At 36.7% G+C, this 17,791-nt stretch overlaps 2 protein-coding genes and 1 non-coding gene across 12 annotated transcripts in view; 1 reads left to right on the top strand and 2 right to left on the bottom strand.

The window, feature by feature from the left end:
* The first annotated feature begins 4,889 nt into the window (after positions 1–4,889).
* LOC132698108 (purine nucleoside phosphorylase) lies at positions 4,890–10,619 on the top strand. Of its 2 annotated transcripts, none has more exons than XM_060663985.1 (5): positions 4,890–5,301; positions 8,048–8,142; positions 8,239–8,451; positions 8,598–8,915; positions 10,214–10,619. In XM_060663985.1, the coding sequence occupies exons 1-5, from the start codon at positions 5,174–5,176 to the stop codon at positions 10,447–10,449; spliced, it is 990 nt and encodes a 329-aa protein (XP_060519968.1). In that variant the 5' UTR covers positions 4,890–5,173; the 3' UTR covers positions 10,450–10,619. The 2 variants fall into 2 exon arrangements, with proteins under 2 accessions (XP_060519968.1, XP_060519967.1); XM_060663984.1 differs by having other exon boundaries at positions 8,048–8,157.
* A 1,925-nt stretch (positions 10,620–12,544) lies between these two features.
* Positions 12,545–17,791, bottom strand: part of LOC132698107 (uncharacterized) — a 55,709-nt gene continuing 50,462 nt past the window's right edge. For 8 of the 9 annotated variants that reach the window (XM_060663974.1, XM_060663979.1, XM_060663981.1 and 5 more), the window contains 3 exons: positions 17,454–17,595; positions 17,143–17,384; positions 12,545–15,463 (listed from right to left, as the gene is read on the bottom strand). In XM_060663974.1, the coding sequence (XP_060519957.1) occupies positions 15,200–15,463; positions 17,143–17,384; positions 17,454–17,595 (648 nt within the window). In that variant the 3' untranslated portion in view covers positions 12,545–15,199. The remainder of the gene's footprint in view (positions 15,464–17,142; positions 17,385–17,453; positions 17,596–17,791) is intronic. The other variant, XM_060663977.1, reaches the window with a different exon arrangement.
* LOC132698863 (U6 spliceosomal RNA) lies at positions 13,610–13,716 on the bottom strand. The gene has a single exon (XR_009618436.1). It is a non-coding gene; the product is annotated as a U6 spliceosomal RNA (small nuclear RNA).

Genomic DNA, 17,791 nt, shown 5'->3' with positions numbered 1-17,791 from the left:
CGCGGATCCTCCGGCTCTTTCTCGCTGCCCGCCGATGATTCGGCGCGTCGGGGACCCCTCGCGTTGCCCGGGCAACGTGCGTCCCTCAGGTCGTCCGAAGAGCGACGATCAGCTGACGGCCGACGGTCGCGACACCTGACGGCGCCGCGGAGGAAACTCGACGCGGTTCCTGTTTGGCGGACGGTCCATCCCGTTGACGGATAAGGCGGACAGATAGCGCTGTTTACGTTTTAACGTGCCGAGATTGAAAGCGTGTTTTGCCGTTTCCGTGTTTGACATATGTATAGGTTATGGTTTCTTATTTTTGTTTAGGGTGTCGTTGATTTTGTGAATTTGATTTTTTCGAAGGTATATCTTATTCAGTGTTTGCGTGTAGCGCTGCTGATTTAACAAGATTGCTTTCGAAAAATCGTCGCTGGACAGGGCAAGTTCGTAGCGGGTAGCGCTAAGCAGCTTTTTATTTTAAAAAGATTCGCGGTTTCTTGTCAAAGAGACACGCATTGTTTTTCTATCGTGCTCCTGCGGACCGCTATGGAACTTTCGCAAAATCGATATAATTTAATTCTGCGTGCTCCCTGTATAAAGTGTCCTTCACATCTCATCGAACTTCAAAATCACAGCAAACATCAGTAAATATTAAAATTTGCACAACCAATATGCGTTGTCGAATTACATTTTTTCAAATATCTCGCGCCCTGTGTAATGGACGAAACCCGAAACTCTCTCTCGACATCTTTAACGGTTTTTCATTTATCGCCAATAATTTACCCACAAAAACGAAATTTTTTAGGATATTTTATTTTTTTGCCCATATGTATATGATTCAAACAATGTTCGAAGTAGAGGTTATAGCCCTGGATCTTCCACGTTTCCTGGTCCAAGAATTTTTTGAAAATAGTAAATGGTTTTCGAGAAAATAAGTTTTTTCTGAAATCGTGCAGTGTGCCACAATAATCAGTGACGTCATAGCGTCTTGACTGAGCTCCCGAAATAACGATTTCAATATGGTTTTTTTCAAATATCCCATATTTTTTACGATTTTTGATTTGCATCGAATAATTTACTCTGTAAAAGAACAATTTTTTAGGTCTTTGAGATTTTTTCCTATAATTTGAAGACCATGTAATAATCGAAAAAATATACTACACTATATCTTCCGCTGCGTTCCTCTTACTTTTTAGCCTATTTTACATCATTTTTCCAACATTTTTTATCCCCGTGCTTCATAGCAATATAACGGAAATACTTTTCTGTTTTGAAAATTTTATTTGTTATCTTGTTTTCTGCGTAATCCTATGTTGTTAGAATTTGAACCCAGTGGTTAGATTTGCGAAATGAGAAAAATAAAAGCATTGTTATTATTATTATCATTACTATCATTAAAGCTGGAATTTGTAGCCAAAGAAAATGCTTTTCTAAAAATGCTAAAACAAAATCCATCTCAATTTGATTATGAAATGTCAAGTGTATGATTTTTAGATTTTTTTCGCAATCTCCCCGAAGGAAACGGTGCTTAAGTCACAGAATTTACAAATTTGTATTTCAACAGATTTCATTGTCCGCCTTAAAATAAAATAGAGATTAAAAATGTTTCCTACCGGTCCATGCAAACGTTTTTTAAATTTTAATTTACTATTTGTAATGTTGTTATGTATTTTTAAGCAACACCCTTCACAGCGATCCTCCTTTGCATAAATGCATATATAATCATATTCTTCTTCACTTCTATGGCCACTTCTAGTTGGACGCTGTAACGGTCACAGACCATGGATAGTCGTGACGCCGCCTTTTGACAAATGTCATTCAGCAGAATGTTTTGTTATTTATTTTGTGTCCTTGGTTCTTCATCATGTAACGCTTTATTTTGTTTATGACGTAATAATAATAATAAAAACAATATCTAGTAACTAAATTAACCGATTTATCAATACAACTAAAACAGTTCGCAAAATATTTTTGAAAATTATAACCACCACCACCCTCCGTTGACAAAAAATTTATAACATTATTTGCGAGCAAGGAAAAATATGGAAAGGGTGCGGCAACGTTGGAGGTTCTTGTCTTGTTTACGGGATCTTAAAACCTAAACGTGGTGTAGTAAATCCTTGGTTGTAGTTGAAACAAATAAGCGCGTATGCATCAAAACAAATTCGTTGTACGTATACCATGTCCTCTGTAAGACAGTTTTCTCGGTCGATGCTTTTGCAATAACATTATATCGCGTGCGCTGTTGACCAATAGTACAGTGGCGTAGCGTCTAACCACCCGAAATGTCATCTATGATGACAATATTTTGCAAAAAAGTTTAGAGCTGGAAAAACAACTATAAGGAAAATCAGACGACCACGTATTAGGGGAAAGGCGTTAAAGGTAATTAAAATTAACCAGAATTTCCGATGACGTTCACAAAGGTAGTGATTTAAGGGTGTAAAAGCATTTTAGGTATAGCTAGGACATAATAAGGACGTTTATAGCAGAATATAAATAATATACCTAAAATTGCTTAGTTCCAAAGTTACCCTCTTGTTCTTTGGCTTAGATAAAAAACACATTTTAATTACACGCTTACAAGGCCTTCGAGCCAATAATTCAAATGCGTAAAGTTCGAAATTGATATATTTTTTAAATTTTAATACAGTCAAACGTGAATTTGGTTTTGGTTTCATCGTTACGAAAGTACGCTCTGTGGTGTTAATAAATAATTTTGTAACGGCTAATAAATAATCACTTGATGTATACATATATCCGTTATCAAGATGGCTTTTTCTTGCCATTCTTGTATTGCGTCACATGTCCCAGGGGAGCCTTTATCTTGTTTACAGCGAGAAGATACTGCGATTTTTATACGAAGAAATTGTGTTTTCCAATGTAAAAGTAAATGAGTTAGGAGTTAATTAATTTTTTTCTGGTTATTGCTAACAAGTATTTATATGAAAATAATCAGGAGCGGTTTGTAAATAGTGGCAAATTAATATCTAGTGCATGACTGTGTCGTTAAATGTAGACTTTACAAATAAAGGAGAACGAGATATGCTAAAACCTTTTATTATAAAAACGATTGAAAAGGTGAAAGACAGTAAAAGACACTGACATTATTTAAAAAACAATTTTTGATTTTCAAAAAACTGCGCTGGAGAGTGAGACAATCTTCTAAACACTGGACATCAAAATCTTAACCCATCTCATTAATTAAAATATTGAATAACAGTGGTCCCATCAAGCGGGACAGAAAATCCAAAAGTACGAACCCTGTGGATCAGAATTCTGTGATCCAACCGATCAGACACGTTTGCAAAAACAAAATCTACCAGCAGCACACAACCACGAAACCGAACATCAAATTTTATTCGATAAAACTACAATTCTTGCACATAATTATTCTTCTACCAGCGAAAAATCCGAGAATCTATAGAAATCTAGAAGCGACCACGAATATGGGAATCAGTCATCTAGGACAATGCTCGTGCACCTCCTTTAGCTCCGCCTCCCCCTCAAACAATACGAGGGTCATCAACACTGATACATTTCTCATAGCGGGTTCTAATTTGTTTTAAATGTAGGTTCGTCAAGCTCCTCAAAATACTGATTTACAACGTCGATAACTTCTTCGACGCTCAGAAACCTTTTAAGCCATTTTTTGAGGTTAGGAAACCTTGTAATCGTCGCTGGGAACTAAGTCTGCAGAGTAGGAAGGTTGCGGCATCAATTCAAACTTTTATTCGACCTTAGATGCATTATTTCGTCAGTTACAAAAAAAGATGCAGCTGGGTACGATGAAATACCCTGTGTTACAGATTTTATAGTTGAACCTCTCACTTTGTTAATTAATCTGTCTATTTTAGAAGGTGTATTTCCCTCAGCCTTAAAACGCTCCATTGTTGTGCCTATACACAAGAAGAACAATACCGATCTTCTATCGGTTTTTTCAAAAATATTCGAAAAGTGTGGCTCGATGCATTTCTAAAGAAGGAGCAATTTTTCTCGAATTCTCAGTTTGGTTTTCGAAATGGATTATCTGTTCAAGACCGTTTAGTTTCCTTATATAATCAAATAGTCTAGAAGCTGGATCAGAATAATAAAATATTATGTAAGTTCTTTGACTTCAAGAGAGCTTTTGATGTGCTTGATATTAATTTGAAGTTGAATAAGTATATACGGTATACGGGCGAATAGTTACGCCTGGATTGAGTCGTTTTTGAAGGGTCGTGACCAAAGAGTTGTGCTTAGAAGTGATATTTCTGTGATTAGATCCTGATCTAAAGAACTCACTAGCGGTGTCCCACAGGGAAGCATACTGGGTCCTTTATTATTTATAATATTTATTAACGATATATCTGATTCTTTCCCAGACAAATATGTTTCCTTATATGCACTCTTATATGAGTCTGGAAGATCTCACGTTTTTGGCCACTAGGGCAGTAAGTGGTATGACCCGATATTGTGAGCGTAACGATATTTATTTGAACGACACCAAGACTGAGATGATGTGGTTTTCGCTTAGGGATTTGAACAAGAGCTTATTGGTTAGAATGGAGGATGAATTGATTATTCAGACTAACGTTGTCGAGTATTTGGGTTTGTTCATAGACAGTAATTGTTCCTGGATAGGCCAAATTGACTGCGTATTAATCAAAATGGCTGTGAATTGTATTATTTCGGATATGTTCAATCTTGTTTATCTTATGCTATTATATGCTGGGGAAACTCTTCCAGAGCTGGGGAAATCTCGTGGTCACTCTTGTAGAACCCTGTTCCCAAAATTAAATATTTTAACGTTTTCCTCTCTCTTCATATTAAATAGCATAATTTACATAAAGAGTAATATATCTAATTATTGCATTAACACTTATTATTACACCCCTTATTATTTAATTCTCACGGCGGCGATTTTTAAATTCTCACGCAGATTATCACGCGATTGAGTAAGTCGCCAAAAATTGGTTAATACAGATTTCAGAAGCAAATAGAAGTTTGCGCAACAGCAAAGTCCCGATCGGTATTCAACAACAATGCCGGCCGTTATCGGTTATTATATTTTTGCTGGAACGGCACCCAGTGATAGAGACGCGTCTATATAAGAGGCGGAAAATGTAAAAGTAGGTTTAGTAGACGTTTCGCTTACCGAATTGGGTTATATCGACGTTCCGTTCGCATTACCTATCCCGCAGCGACAATGCCTAAGTCGAAAGCTCACAATCACGAGAACCATCACAACGGAACACACAACGAAATTCACGTGGACGGCGACGGCATACACGTGGATATTCACAGTGACGTATTTTCCGAAAACCACAAACACAGGTAACTACAGTAACACAACATGGCTACCAGGAAAAAAAACTACGCTATGCTCAAAGCTCAAAGTGCTCTATTCTTGATGCCAAAGCAAAAGACACCGTCATTTTAGTCCAATAAGTTAGTGTCTTCTCACAGAAAATTTTGTCAAATATTTGTAGTGTGTAGCTCAATTTTCATAAGAAGAAAAAGCTAAAAAAAATAAAGCAAAGATTTTGGTTACTTTAGGTTATATCTAAAACTGAAACTAGGGAACTAAAAGTCAACTAGTAAGTAATATTAAGGGAGCTATATATAGCCTTTATTATTTCCAGTCTCACAACGTATTAATTATTGGTTGTTATATCTTTTAAATATTTTGAATTTTTAATGTTTGTAATTTTAAGGTATTATAAAGTAAATAAAACATTATAAAAGCATTACAAACCTATGATTATAAATAAATTTTGCACAATCAAAATCATTATTCATTTATATTTGTATATACAAATCGCACTTTGTATATTAATATAACCGATGTAAAAAATTAATTATTTTTATTTAATTAATTATTAATTAATTTAGTAATATCAAATACAGATTTTATTTATTTCTATTTATTTTATTTATTTATTTACATTATGAATAAAGCCTTAGGTCTTACACACAACATATCGTAAGCGTTTGTAAAATAAAATATAAAATCAAAAACAACAACAACAATATTTTGCTTTGTTGAAAATCAATAATTAAAGTGAATAAAAATATATGTTCGAATAAAAAAGTTTGGAGCTGGACTTGGAAGTCCTAGAAAACTGTTCCTTTCTAGCCAGATCAAAATTTTGCCTTTTCTTTCCGCTGTGACGGTGAATCCAAAATATCCATTAGGCGTTCCAAATTCCATTGCTTTCGGTACTTTAAATTTAAGTTAGTATAAACTGTTATTAATTGGCATTGCATCCACTTTTTGCGTCTTGGGTTGCGTGAAGTGGTATTAGGGTTATTTATTAAAATCACTTTAATGCTGTACGAGTTGCCAGGTATGGCATGAAAAAAGTAAATGTGGAAATTAAAGTATTTAAATTACGTCAGTGCAATTTAGAGTGGAGTGTTTATTATCCGAATTATGAAAAACAGGGCGGCCAAAAGTTATTTTTTATATAATAGCGACTTTAAGTGGTTGCAGCTTGATTAATTTAAATGCTTAGGGGATTTCGAAATCATTTATTAATATCTATTTTTTTATCTATACAGGGCGTAACAGAGTTAAATTTAAAAACCAAATCACATGGCTATTTGACTTAGATATTAATTGACAAATATATTTTTTCCGTTCATCAGCTCGTCTATAACTGTTAACTAGAGCATCAGAAGGGATTTATTCCGTGCTTCTTGCATTTCCCACGATAAGTGTCCAGTCTAAGTAAACTTTTATTTTCACCAATACTTGCTAACATTTAGAATAATTTTTAATTGTTATACATATTTTGCATTCTTAAAAAATGTAGCTTTTTAAAAATGGATTTTAATTTAAGCGTTAAGTTGTTGATAAATTCCCAATCAGAACTAAATAAGGGGTCTACTCATTTGTCATGTATCTCTGAAAACCTGTTAGAAAGGATAAAAAAAAATATTACGCGTATAACGGGTAACCAAATCCGATCGGATAAAACAAGCGATACTGGTATAGTTTGATTCAAATTATACCGTTAACTGCATAGCATAGGTCGTCACATATTCAACTCGCATTAAATCGATGCTGATCAGTTTGAAAATGTTTATATTCAAGAATCAAAATTAATTGCGCACTATTTTTTAGTTAATCATCGTTAGTAAACGTCCTGTTTCCACTATAAAAAAAATCGGACTATTTTTTGTATATTGTAATTTTTGTTTTTTTTTTCAAACAATTTCAAGGCCCTTGGGTACGTTAATGGTTACATAAAAAAATGCAACTTCGATTAAACATATCTAAGTTACATGTTTGCGCAGCTTGTAATCACCAAAATATTGATAAACAATGGTTATAATTTACGGTAAAATTGGTGTGCTAGGTACACTTATTTTAACTAAAAAGCAGCGCACACAATATCTTTTATGGTATCGATAATTGCTATTCTTCGAACAAACAAATTCAAATATAACGCACCTGATGCTTTGTGTTTGAGCGAAATTATTCTTTGAAGTGACACTTGCAGCCAGCAACACTTAACCGCATGTTTACAGCAAAGAGGTTACATTGATCGTTTATATCTAAACCGGGATCTTGTATAGTAATTAACATCGATAGAACAAATTATATTGTCCTTTAAAACAGTCCCATCTAAACATTGTTCAGCACAATAAAATATAGACAATTTGCTAACGGCACTCATAAATTCAAGTGCGCAACTTTATTTATTAAAATGCAGTCAAATGAATAAGTTGGATTCATCTTCACAAGTATTTCCACGGGACACAGCACACTAAGAAGAAGTATATCCCAGATTTTTGTTCACTGACGAAGAGCTCGTGTTGGTTTTTTAATTAGACGGCAGGCCAAGCTGGGAATGGTACCCACAACATCTGCATATTCAAGATCACTGCGCATATTTTATATGACACAAGCGTAGTGTCAAAACAGCTGTGGTTTTGGTTAGTTTTGTGTTACAAAGGGATTTTGGACAGAGCCGAACCTACCCTATTTTCACACTACCAAAACTATGCGACCTTCTGAAAGTTTAAATTTCTGGGGTCTCCCTTATGATTTAACTTGAATGAATAAAATTTTCAGGTACACGTACGAAACGCTCCAAGAGACAGCCCAGTACATAAACGCGAGGATACCATTTTCCCCTCAAGTCGGAATCATATGCGGTTCCGGATTAGGTACGGATCTGATAGGTATAGGCAACGTGGCCATTGTGAGCCGTTAATGTTCAAGAGGACAACATTAATGGTAGTTTCGTCCGCCATTTTTTGCAGGTTCACTGGCGGACGGATTCGAGCACCCGACAGAGATCTCGTACGCGTCGATACCGAATTTTCCACGGAGCACGGTCAAAGGTCACGCCGGATCTTTCGTGTTCGGTCATCTGGAAGGGATAGCGACGGTATGCATGAAAGGCAGGTTCCACTACTACGAGGGGTATCCTCTGTGGAAATGCTGCATGCCCATACGATTGATGAAGCTGCTGGGCAAGTACCTTTTTTTATTTCATTTGTTACTCATGAGAGTTAAGCGATTGGTTAGTGAAGAGTTACGTAGCGGTAACCCTAACCTTAAAATTCGATTTAAAAATTCGGAATAGAAAATTTTTGAAAACAATTTTTCTCGGTCTCAGGAGTGTCGCACCTAATCATAACGAATGCCGCCGGCGGTCTCAACCCCAAGTTCAGAGTGGGAGACATAATGTTCGTCAAGGACCACATAAATCTCATGGGATTTGCGGGCAATAATCCGCTGCAGGGGCCGAACGACGAAAGGTTCGGTCCCAGATTCCCGCCGATGAATAAGGCTTACAACAGAGAGATCATTAATTCGGCTAAAAAGGTGGCGGTCGAGGCAGGGTTAGGAGATTACATCCACGAAGGCGTCTACACCTGCTTGGGCGGTCCGAATTTCGAAACCGTTGCCGAACTCAGGGCGCTGAAAGCGCTAGGTAAATATGGGAACTATAAATCAGATATCGTAAAAAATATTTTGCCGGTCTGTGATTTTCCTTAAACCTGTTGCCGACCTAAACGATTCTATGCTTAACAGGACCGTAAGGGAAAGCGGAGGAAATACGAACGCCTAAGGGAAAACTTAAATAAAACAGTGGCATTTAATCACAGAGTTTCTTTATTTTTTAATTATTAACGAATTCACTAATCAACATTTATATTTTTTAAATAAATTTAAATATAATAAAAGATAGGTAAATACGAACTATTATTATTAACATTTAAAGCCTGTTGTTGACTGTCCGTCAGTACAATTCTTGAGTGTCCATTTTTTGCACACGTAGCACATAATCCATTGTTCAACGGGGGATCTATGTATTTATCACTACGAAAAATACAAAAATAGCCTTCATTTTCCTTTTCGTCTTTTCATTCTCTCTTTCTTTCGTATTTTGACTAGTCTTCAATATTGTTGAAATTCTCTAACACTCTTTTAATTTCTTTGTTTGAAGGTTCCTTCTCACATTTCACATTTTTTGGCATTTTTCCAGTTTTTTTTCTTAACTTCTTCTGCTTCAGCTCTTTTTGTGTTTTCCTTTTCCTCAAACTGATCTTTTATAGGTGTGCTCGTAAGAATAATAGATTTTTTCTCCTAATATTGCGTTTTGATATTCAACAATCTCTGAGAGGGAAACTGCATTAACAGGATCCTATATGGGATGCTTGGACATCATGGTCTTCAACACAGTTATTTTGTGCTGCGATTATATGCGCCTGACTGTGAGTATCAGGAAGTGAATTCTCATGACCTGCATCGGAAGCCCATTCAACAGGATCTTCGGCACTTGGCTTCGATACTTAGGCTACTGCAGCTATTTCGGTATGATTATGAGCTTCAGGAACTTGTTAAAGACCTATTGTCTGGTTATCGGTATTCCGAATGTTACTTAGTGCTTCTTGTGCGGTATATGGCTGAATTGAATTTACTTCAAAAGGGCGCAAGATATATATTTCTTTCGCGCAACGGTTAAAAGCGAAATCGAAAATAATAATCTAAAAAAAAGCAAATTAGGATATGTTTCTTTTGCCAAGTGCGTCATTGTTATTTAGCTGACTAATAAGTGATTATTTCATTATGTAAAACCTAAATTATTAATGTAGATAGAAATGAAGTTACGCAAACTTGAATTTATCAAAAAATAACATCAAAATATCTCTCGTGCTGATGACTGGCACTAGAGGCGCTACATAATTTACATCGAAAACAATCGAAGTGGGCGATGTTGATTTTCAGGTGCCGACGCAGTGGGGATGTCGACGGTGCACGAAGTGATCACGGCGAATCACTGCGACATGACAGTTTTTGTGTTCAGTTTAATCACGAACGAGTGCGTGACTGATTACGAGAAACACAACGAGCCGAACCACGAGGAAGTCATCGACGCGGGTCGAAAACGCGAAGAAACTCTGAGGAAGTTCGTCGGGCAGCTGCTGAAGAAAGTTTTTCAGCCCATGTTAAATTCGAAATGAACGAAAAGAGACGGCAAGTGTTGTTAAAAATCTGACGTCAGCGATTGAGGTTGTGTTGTACCTGTAATTTAAATAATAATTTAAATTCCGAACTCTAGTTTGGCTTAGTTATTACATAAGTTATTTATTTAATGAGCTGTACAAACCTTAAAAATAAAAAAGCGTAATTGAACTGAAAACGTTGTTATTTATCATTCCAACTTTCCATATCCCACCGATGTCGCAATCGTTTTGATAACCTAATGGTGCTACTTTTAGCTCGCACTGGAAAATGACGTCAGCGTCGGCCACGTTGCCGTCAAAACCAAACGGTTTACGAACTTTTGTATTTAAGGGTTGGCAACGCTAGTGACGTTTGCGACTCCGCGGCCAGCTTTTCGCGCGTTTACGTAGTTTCGACGATCTGATCCGAAGGGTTTTAAATAGCAGCAATGTGATATGTAATAATTTTGGTGTCTCCAGAGGGACTGCACTCCTCCCGATGCACACGGTAAGTACGTCTTTGTAAAATGCCCGTGAAAACAATGTTCTTTGCAGTTGTGTACCTTTTTCGTATTCTTTTGTTCTAATTCCAATGTTGGTTAAGATTTCCGTTTTTGTTTGTATACATTTTGTATACAATGAAATTACCCCCTTTTAAGGTCTATCTCATTTTGAAAAAAATGACTTGTCCGCTTCATTACAGATTTTGTGGCTCTAAAGTGTAAATAATGAGAATGAGAATGACTGTTCGTTTCTAAGGGTATTTATAAATATTTTTTTGGATTTGGGTTTCAAGTTTTAATTGATTATAAGACCCTGAAGTCCCAATAACAGGTAATATTGTTCATTATGTCAAAATTAAACAGGATTTTCTTTATTTTATCTTGAAAGGCTTGAAACTCATTAGAGATAGTGGCAGGAAGAATACAATACTTTTTCTAAACTATCATTAGTTATCCTTATGTGTCTAAGTGAGATTCATTTATTTTTTCCTGTCAAACTACTAGATATTTTGTTTTGCTTGTACAGCGTGAACCAACAATAAAGGTCACCACCTTATTGGTTTCAAAAGTTATGAGAAAATGATAAATACAATATACAGGGTGGCTAAAAATAGCTTCAACGAATAAAACATTTTTTTAAATAGAACATCCTATTTTTTAATTAGATGCTACAGGGTGTTCAAAATAAACGAATATTTTTTCTAATTTTACAGTGCCTAAGACTATTGCTATAATATTAGTTTATTAGCGAACAGTCATAAGTTTAAAAAATAAACAGGAAAAGGAACTTTGTTGGAGCAGTAGATAAAGCAACAGATAGTTGTTAGCAATTTTAGTAAAAATAACGGCCAAACTTTAAATTCACAGAAAAAGTAGATAATATTAAATACCTATCAGTCTAGAAGTTCTTTGTGTAACACCATACAGACGGGATGATATTTGCGTTTTCTAACATATCACTATTGACTTGGGGGTTTTCTTGAAGTTGAAGTAAAATTTCCATTTTTTCCCTTATTGGTAACATTTACCACTAACCATTTAACACTGAAGACATTATCTAGTTAGTATATACATATTTTTTCTGCCACCATACTATCAATCATATCAATTAATTCAGCTTTCGGAAAATCCATACTTAGTTTTTTTTTTAATTTACTGACACCATAATAAATGTTATGAATATATTTACTCAGCTGTCAGGTAAAAATTTGACAATCTCATTTTGTCATGTTATAGCAACAGTATCAAACAGATTTGGAAAAGTTTAAATAAATCCCAAAATATTTAAAACAGCTATATAAAATAAAATGTTTTAAAAATATATTTTGAAACGCCGCGTGTACCTTGAAATAATTGTCAATTCTGCGTCCTAACAATGTATTGATGAACTTTATTGTCCACTCGCCGTGTACAACCAACTTTTGTAACGTCACTTCAATGGGCTTTCAAAAGATAAAATTGCAAGTTTTGAGTATACGACGTAAAGTTTAGATAGCAGCGGGTCGGGAACTGAACCCTGAGGCACCCCGCGGACCTTGAGCGTTTTCACTAAATCTCATACTAGGAGGTTCAAACGGGACCAGGGCAAGACAAACACCCGTCTTATAAATACAAGGTCATTTTTATTAATTTCATCGGATCTACATGTTCATTCAATATATATTGTAAATACAAAAATTGCAATTGAATCACAAAAAAAATGCGCCTCAGACATCGGCTATGGCTATAAAAAAGAATCCGTCAGGGAAATCTCGAAAATTGAGCAAAACGGCGATTTTGCGCTGTGCCTCCCCTTAACGAAAAACCACACGACCTATCGAAATTTGATTTGGTTTTTGTACTATAAGACGATTACATTTTCCGATACAAATGAACAAAAAAAAACGCGGTATTACGATAATGTACAGCTGCTTGCAATATTGTTACAGGGTGTTTAAAAAATACTCGATAAAAGGTTTTTTTTTATTTGTGCTTTTTGGTTACTGCCGCCAAGGCAATTCGGTCAGCTTCTCGGTAGCGGTGTGCAATAAACTATTTCCACGAAGGATGCCTCCGTAAAGAAGGTCTGGGTAACACCAAACAATTCTAGTAGTATAAACATTTACAGTGTCCGGAGGGTTTAAATTTAATTCTACTTAGGTAAGCAGGAGAACAGCAATGGTTGCTTCCCAGTTTACACCTAGTTGGGATGTCTCTTCTATTGGCATCCAGCTGATGAAACCAGGGTTTAGATGGCGGAGTAGAAAAATGTGAGCTTAAATTAACTCCATTTCGATCTGTCACTCCAAAAGCTTTCCAGATGTTATGCTTTAATTTAGGGAAAACTCCCTAAAACTTAATTTTATATATATAGTAGTATGGCTTCGTATTCAGCAGACTTGGTTAAGTAGTTTCACTTTGCATGCAACACAGTTTTATTGATATCTCCAAGGAAACTTTTTGAGTCTGAAAGGATGACTGCTTTGCTGGATAGATCATTTGGCAAGCCCAATCTGGCATCTGTAAAAGCTAGATCTGAAAATCAGGAGTGCAAGTGTCACTCTTCTTAACTGCAAACTATTAGGAGTTATTACTGTTTTTCCTTTTTCTTTCCTGAATTTTAACGGAACAGATTGGGCTTTTATCTTTTGTGTTCCAAATCCATCTCACTTGCTTCCCTCAGTACTATGTTAGTAAAAAATGTGGAACGCTTCACGATTTTGAGTGTCATCCTTGGCCAGGCGCCATGCTGATCTTCTCCGTATCTTTCCAATTGTAGTATGTGTACCGCCGAAGCGAGTAAAAAAAACAAGGTTGCTCTCTTGCTGTTCTACTGTTTAAAACCGATAGAAGTTAGGTTAGGTGCTTATCTTGGTGTGACCCTTTTCCAAAGCAGTGGTTTTCTCACAAAAAACTAAATAACTACGTAGGGCTCAGAAACTTGGGAATTATGTGAGAGAGAAACGAGGATAAACTGCTGGCTGTGGGGATGGACTACTAAAGAAGAAGCAATAGAACACTCCAACCTGAACCATTACAGAAATGAAACAGTAAGACGAGCTATGAGAGTGAAATCATGACTTATGGAATGTGAGAAGCGGCCACACCCTATTTTATTATAGATCATTTTACGAAAAAATTCATTGCTTCCCAGGTACAGGCTGATGGAAGATGTACACTAAAAGGTCTCCTAGTCTTATTGCCTCTGAGTACTGGCAGGCCAAAAACGATCCTCACGGACGATTTATCTAACTCGTCAAGTTTTGTCAAGGAATCCAATAAGAAATTGACTGCCTAACCGAACCAGTGTTTCCACCAGACTACCAGACTTACCCAAAGTGTGAAGGATTACTCCTGTAGAAAATGTTGAGGACCTATGAGTTCAATATTAAGTTATGTTGAAAAATATTTATATTGACATGCAATTTTTTATCCGGCGAATGAAGGAAGATGAGAGAAAAATTCAAGAGAGGAAAAAGTAGTAAAGTGTTGCAATTAAATTAAAGCCAGTGGCGTACATTTTTGTTTATAAATTTTACTATCCCCAATGGAACTGCTTAATTTCGATTCATTTATCGCCAGAAACAAGCCAAATTTAAACTTAAAAACCTTAAATATAGCCGCGCATCTTTTAAACACCCCGCAAATTTTCGCACAAGCAAAAAAATAATAAAATTTAAAACAATTTAAATAATAGATATTTAATTTCGAAACAACAGGCGTGACAAAAACCGTGAATAAAATATGAAATAAATTAATAAATAAAATATTGGGGGTCGTTCGATAAGATACCTATCACATAATGTTCGGGGAATCGGGCGACAAGGAACTTTAAATAAAACGCGTGAAAAAACAAAAAAGGCGTCTAAGTACTGCCCGAAAAACTAAACGTCCACTCCTACGTACAACACGAGCACATGTTTAATAATACACATTTTCTAAAATATCCCAATTACGGCACATAATTTAATTGGGTTCGTAATTAGAAATTGCTACCCCAAAATTTACAAAAAACTTTTGGATTACATCGTTCGCACAGTTACAATGAAATTTTAGGTTTCACTATAGTACTCACCTAGTCCACTGTCCACCTTCGCACATTCAAAAATCGATAAAATAAATAACGAATTAAAAATGACTGACGGATGTTGTGCTACACAATTATTTAGAAATATTATCATCACAGTCAAAAAATTCAAAACTCACTCGCGCCTCGTTTAAACAATATGGCATTGTGGTACGTTTGAACTACCAAACTATCGACGGAAAGTCTATTCCTGAGGCCTTCATTTCTTTTTGTTCGCCCTCTCCGCCTTCCGCAGCTGCTTCTCCTTCTCTTTCCGCTCCCTTTCCATTTGTTTCCGTTCCTTTTCCGCTTGCACCTTCAGCTCTTTGATTTTCCGTTTCAGTCGGTTTTTGTCGTCGCTAGTTATACCGAGAATTTTAAAGTCCGCTGACGTCAGCAGAGTCAGCGCGCTGCCGTTCACTTGCAGCTCAGCGAACTTCGGTATGTGCTGATCGAGGCCGATCTGCAACAACCACTGGCACACCTAGAAAAAGAACAACGTTTTTTTCTCTCAGCGACGTCACTTGTTGCTTTCGAAAAATCGAATTTTTCCAAAGCATACGCGCTTGGCAACGAAATGATCAGCGCTGAATAAAAAAAAATTGTCTGTTCATATTATTAAGTTTCTTAAGCGTTTTAAAGAATTTAAAAACGGTATTTGCTTCAGGGGTTCGAGAAAAAAATCATTTCTCGAAAACTGTATACGAGGGCTGCCTTTCATATTTCGGGATTTTCTTAAACTAGCCATCTGGCGACTAGCGTTTTTATAGGGAAGTTTGACATTTTGAGGTTAGGTTTATTCAGTTGGGTTTTGGCGAAAGAGTGTTGTTTGTGTAAAATTTAAAAAATCGTGACGGTTAAAAATAGGACTTAATCGGGAGCATTTTCGTGCAATAATTAAATAATAATAATAAAATTAAATAACTCAACAGCAATGCACCGATGAACTTAATTCGACTATTGGAGTTAAAGCACCATCTACGACTACTGTTTATCGCTGGTTGTCGAACTTCAGTGGTGGTTATAGTTTTCTTAAGAATGTGTAATCGGCGATTCTCTGCATTCAGTTGAAAAAGTTCATAACTAGTGACGAATCATGGGTATATGGTTATAACATCGAAACCAAAGCGCAGTGGTCCCAATAAAAGAAGTCGGAACCGCCAAGAACGAAAAAAGCACGTCAAGTTCGATCAAATGTCATGTTTTCATGGCATAAACATCAAGAGTTCTTCCCACAAGGTTTTTTTTTTTTGAATGACGATAATGCACCTGCTCACTCGTCGTTGCTTGTGTCTAAGTTTTGGCCAAAAACAAAACCGGAATTATGATGCCTCAGCCACCATATTCACCGGATACGGCTCCCTGTTCCCAAAACTCAAGAAACCCATAAAAGGAAACAGGTTTGGAACGATTGAGTAGATAAAGAAAAAATCGCTGGAAGAACTGAACACTATTCCAAAAGGTGTTTACCGAAGGCGGGTGGGGGTGGGGGGCGAGTTACTTTGAAGAGGACAACATTAAAATTTAAAAGTCTTACTCCATGGTATATGATTAGTAGAATAACAATGACAGTTCGACAGCAATTTCGGCCGTTTTTACATGTAAAGTCCCATAAGAAAATTTAAGGTTCATATTAGCTCAAGGTCATTCGATCCACCACAACTCTACCTACCCTCACCCCTTCCCTCAACCCTCACGCAACCACTCAATACATGTGACCTATGTTTTTTTCCAACCATGAGCCAAGCAGCATATCAAAACCAATGGGTAATTATGTGTTAGGTATGGAGAATTATGGCCCACGAAGGGGGGTGGGGGGGTTGAGGGTTGATCGGTTGTTGCTAAATATGAACCTTACATTTTCTCCTGGGAATTTACATGTAAAAAAGGTAGAAATTGCTGTTGAACTGTCATAGCTATTCTACTATGATTGATTGATTCGTTCGCCAGATATTTCCAATAGGCCGTTTCTCTGTATGTTACCAGTTGTTATTATTTTTATATTTGTGGCCATTAATTTTTGGGTTTCTCGAGCTTTGCGTTGTCCAACGAAACCAGGATCCATTTGGTGTAGTTCTTGTAATAGCCCATTTTTCGATCTAACCTCCAGAATCGAGACGTTTTTAACCATGGCAAGCAATTTTTAGAAGCCTCGGGACTCACTTGATCTTTGTTCCAATCATTAACGGGCGTGGTTTGCCAAAAATGCGAGTTCCTTTTATCGCTAGCTATGCTACACGAGGACAGACTTAAGTCTGTGGCCGCCCACGAAGTGTCGTGCCTGGATGGCGACACGGAACCGGACGACAAGCTCGACGGGGACGGCGGGGTGGGCGAAGGGTTTCCCTGGTGTTGCCAGGGCGTGCTACCTGGGGGCGATAACGTTACGGGAACAACTTTCTTAACTACAAAACACATCACAAAAACACGAAATTAATAGCCAGGTTCTCGAATCGCGAGACGACCGGACTCACCTTTGGCGTTCGCTTCGTTGACGGCTTGCCGGATTTCCTCCAGCAAATGCTGCGCAGCGTTGTTTTTCGACTTTTCGTTCAGCTCGTCGGTGGAACTGTGCACGCTGTCGCTGCTCAAACGCTTCTCCCTCTCGGCCAATACCTACAAAAACAGGCGCGTCTTTAAAAATTTTTTTATGAGAACGAGTTCCAAATGATCTTTCTAAAAAAGGTTAGATTTAGTCAGTTTTGGTTTTGGGCAAAGAGTGTTGTTTGTGTTTTTTTGTGATAAATTAAAGAAATCTCTTGCCGTAGGTTTTTACAACTTTAGACGTAGACTAACTTAACAACAATGCACC

The sequence above is a fragment of the Cylas formicarius genome, unplaced genomic scaffold (genome assembly GCF_029955315.1).
Source record: "Cylas formicarius isolate icCylForm1 unplaced genomic scaffold, icCylForm1.1 PGA_scaffold_2__14_contigs__length_35257938, whole genome shotgun sequence".
In the NCBI taxonomy this organism is placed as follows: Eukaryota; Metazoa; Arthropoda; class Insecta; order Coleoptera; family Brentidae; genus Cylas; species Cylas formicarius.
Note: the sequence above shows the minus strand (reverse complement) of the source record. Positions and strands in the feature narration are given on the sequence as shown.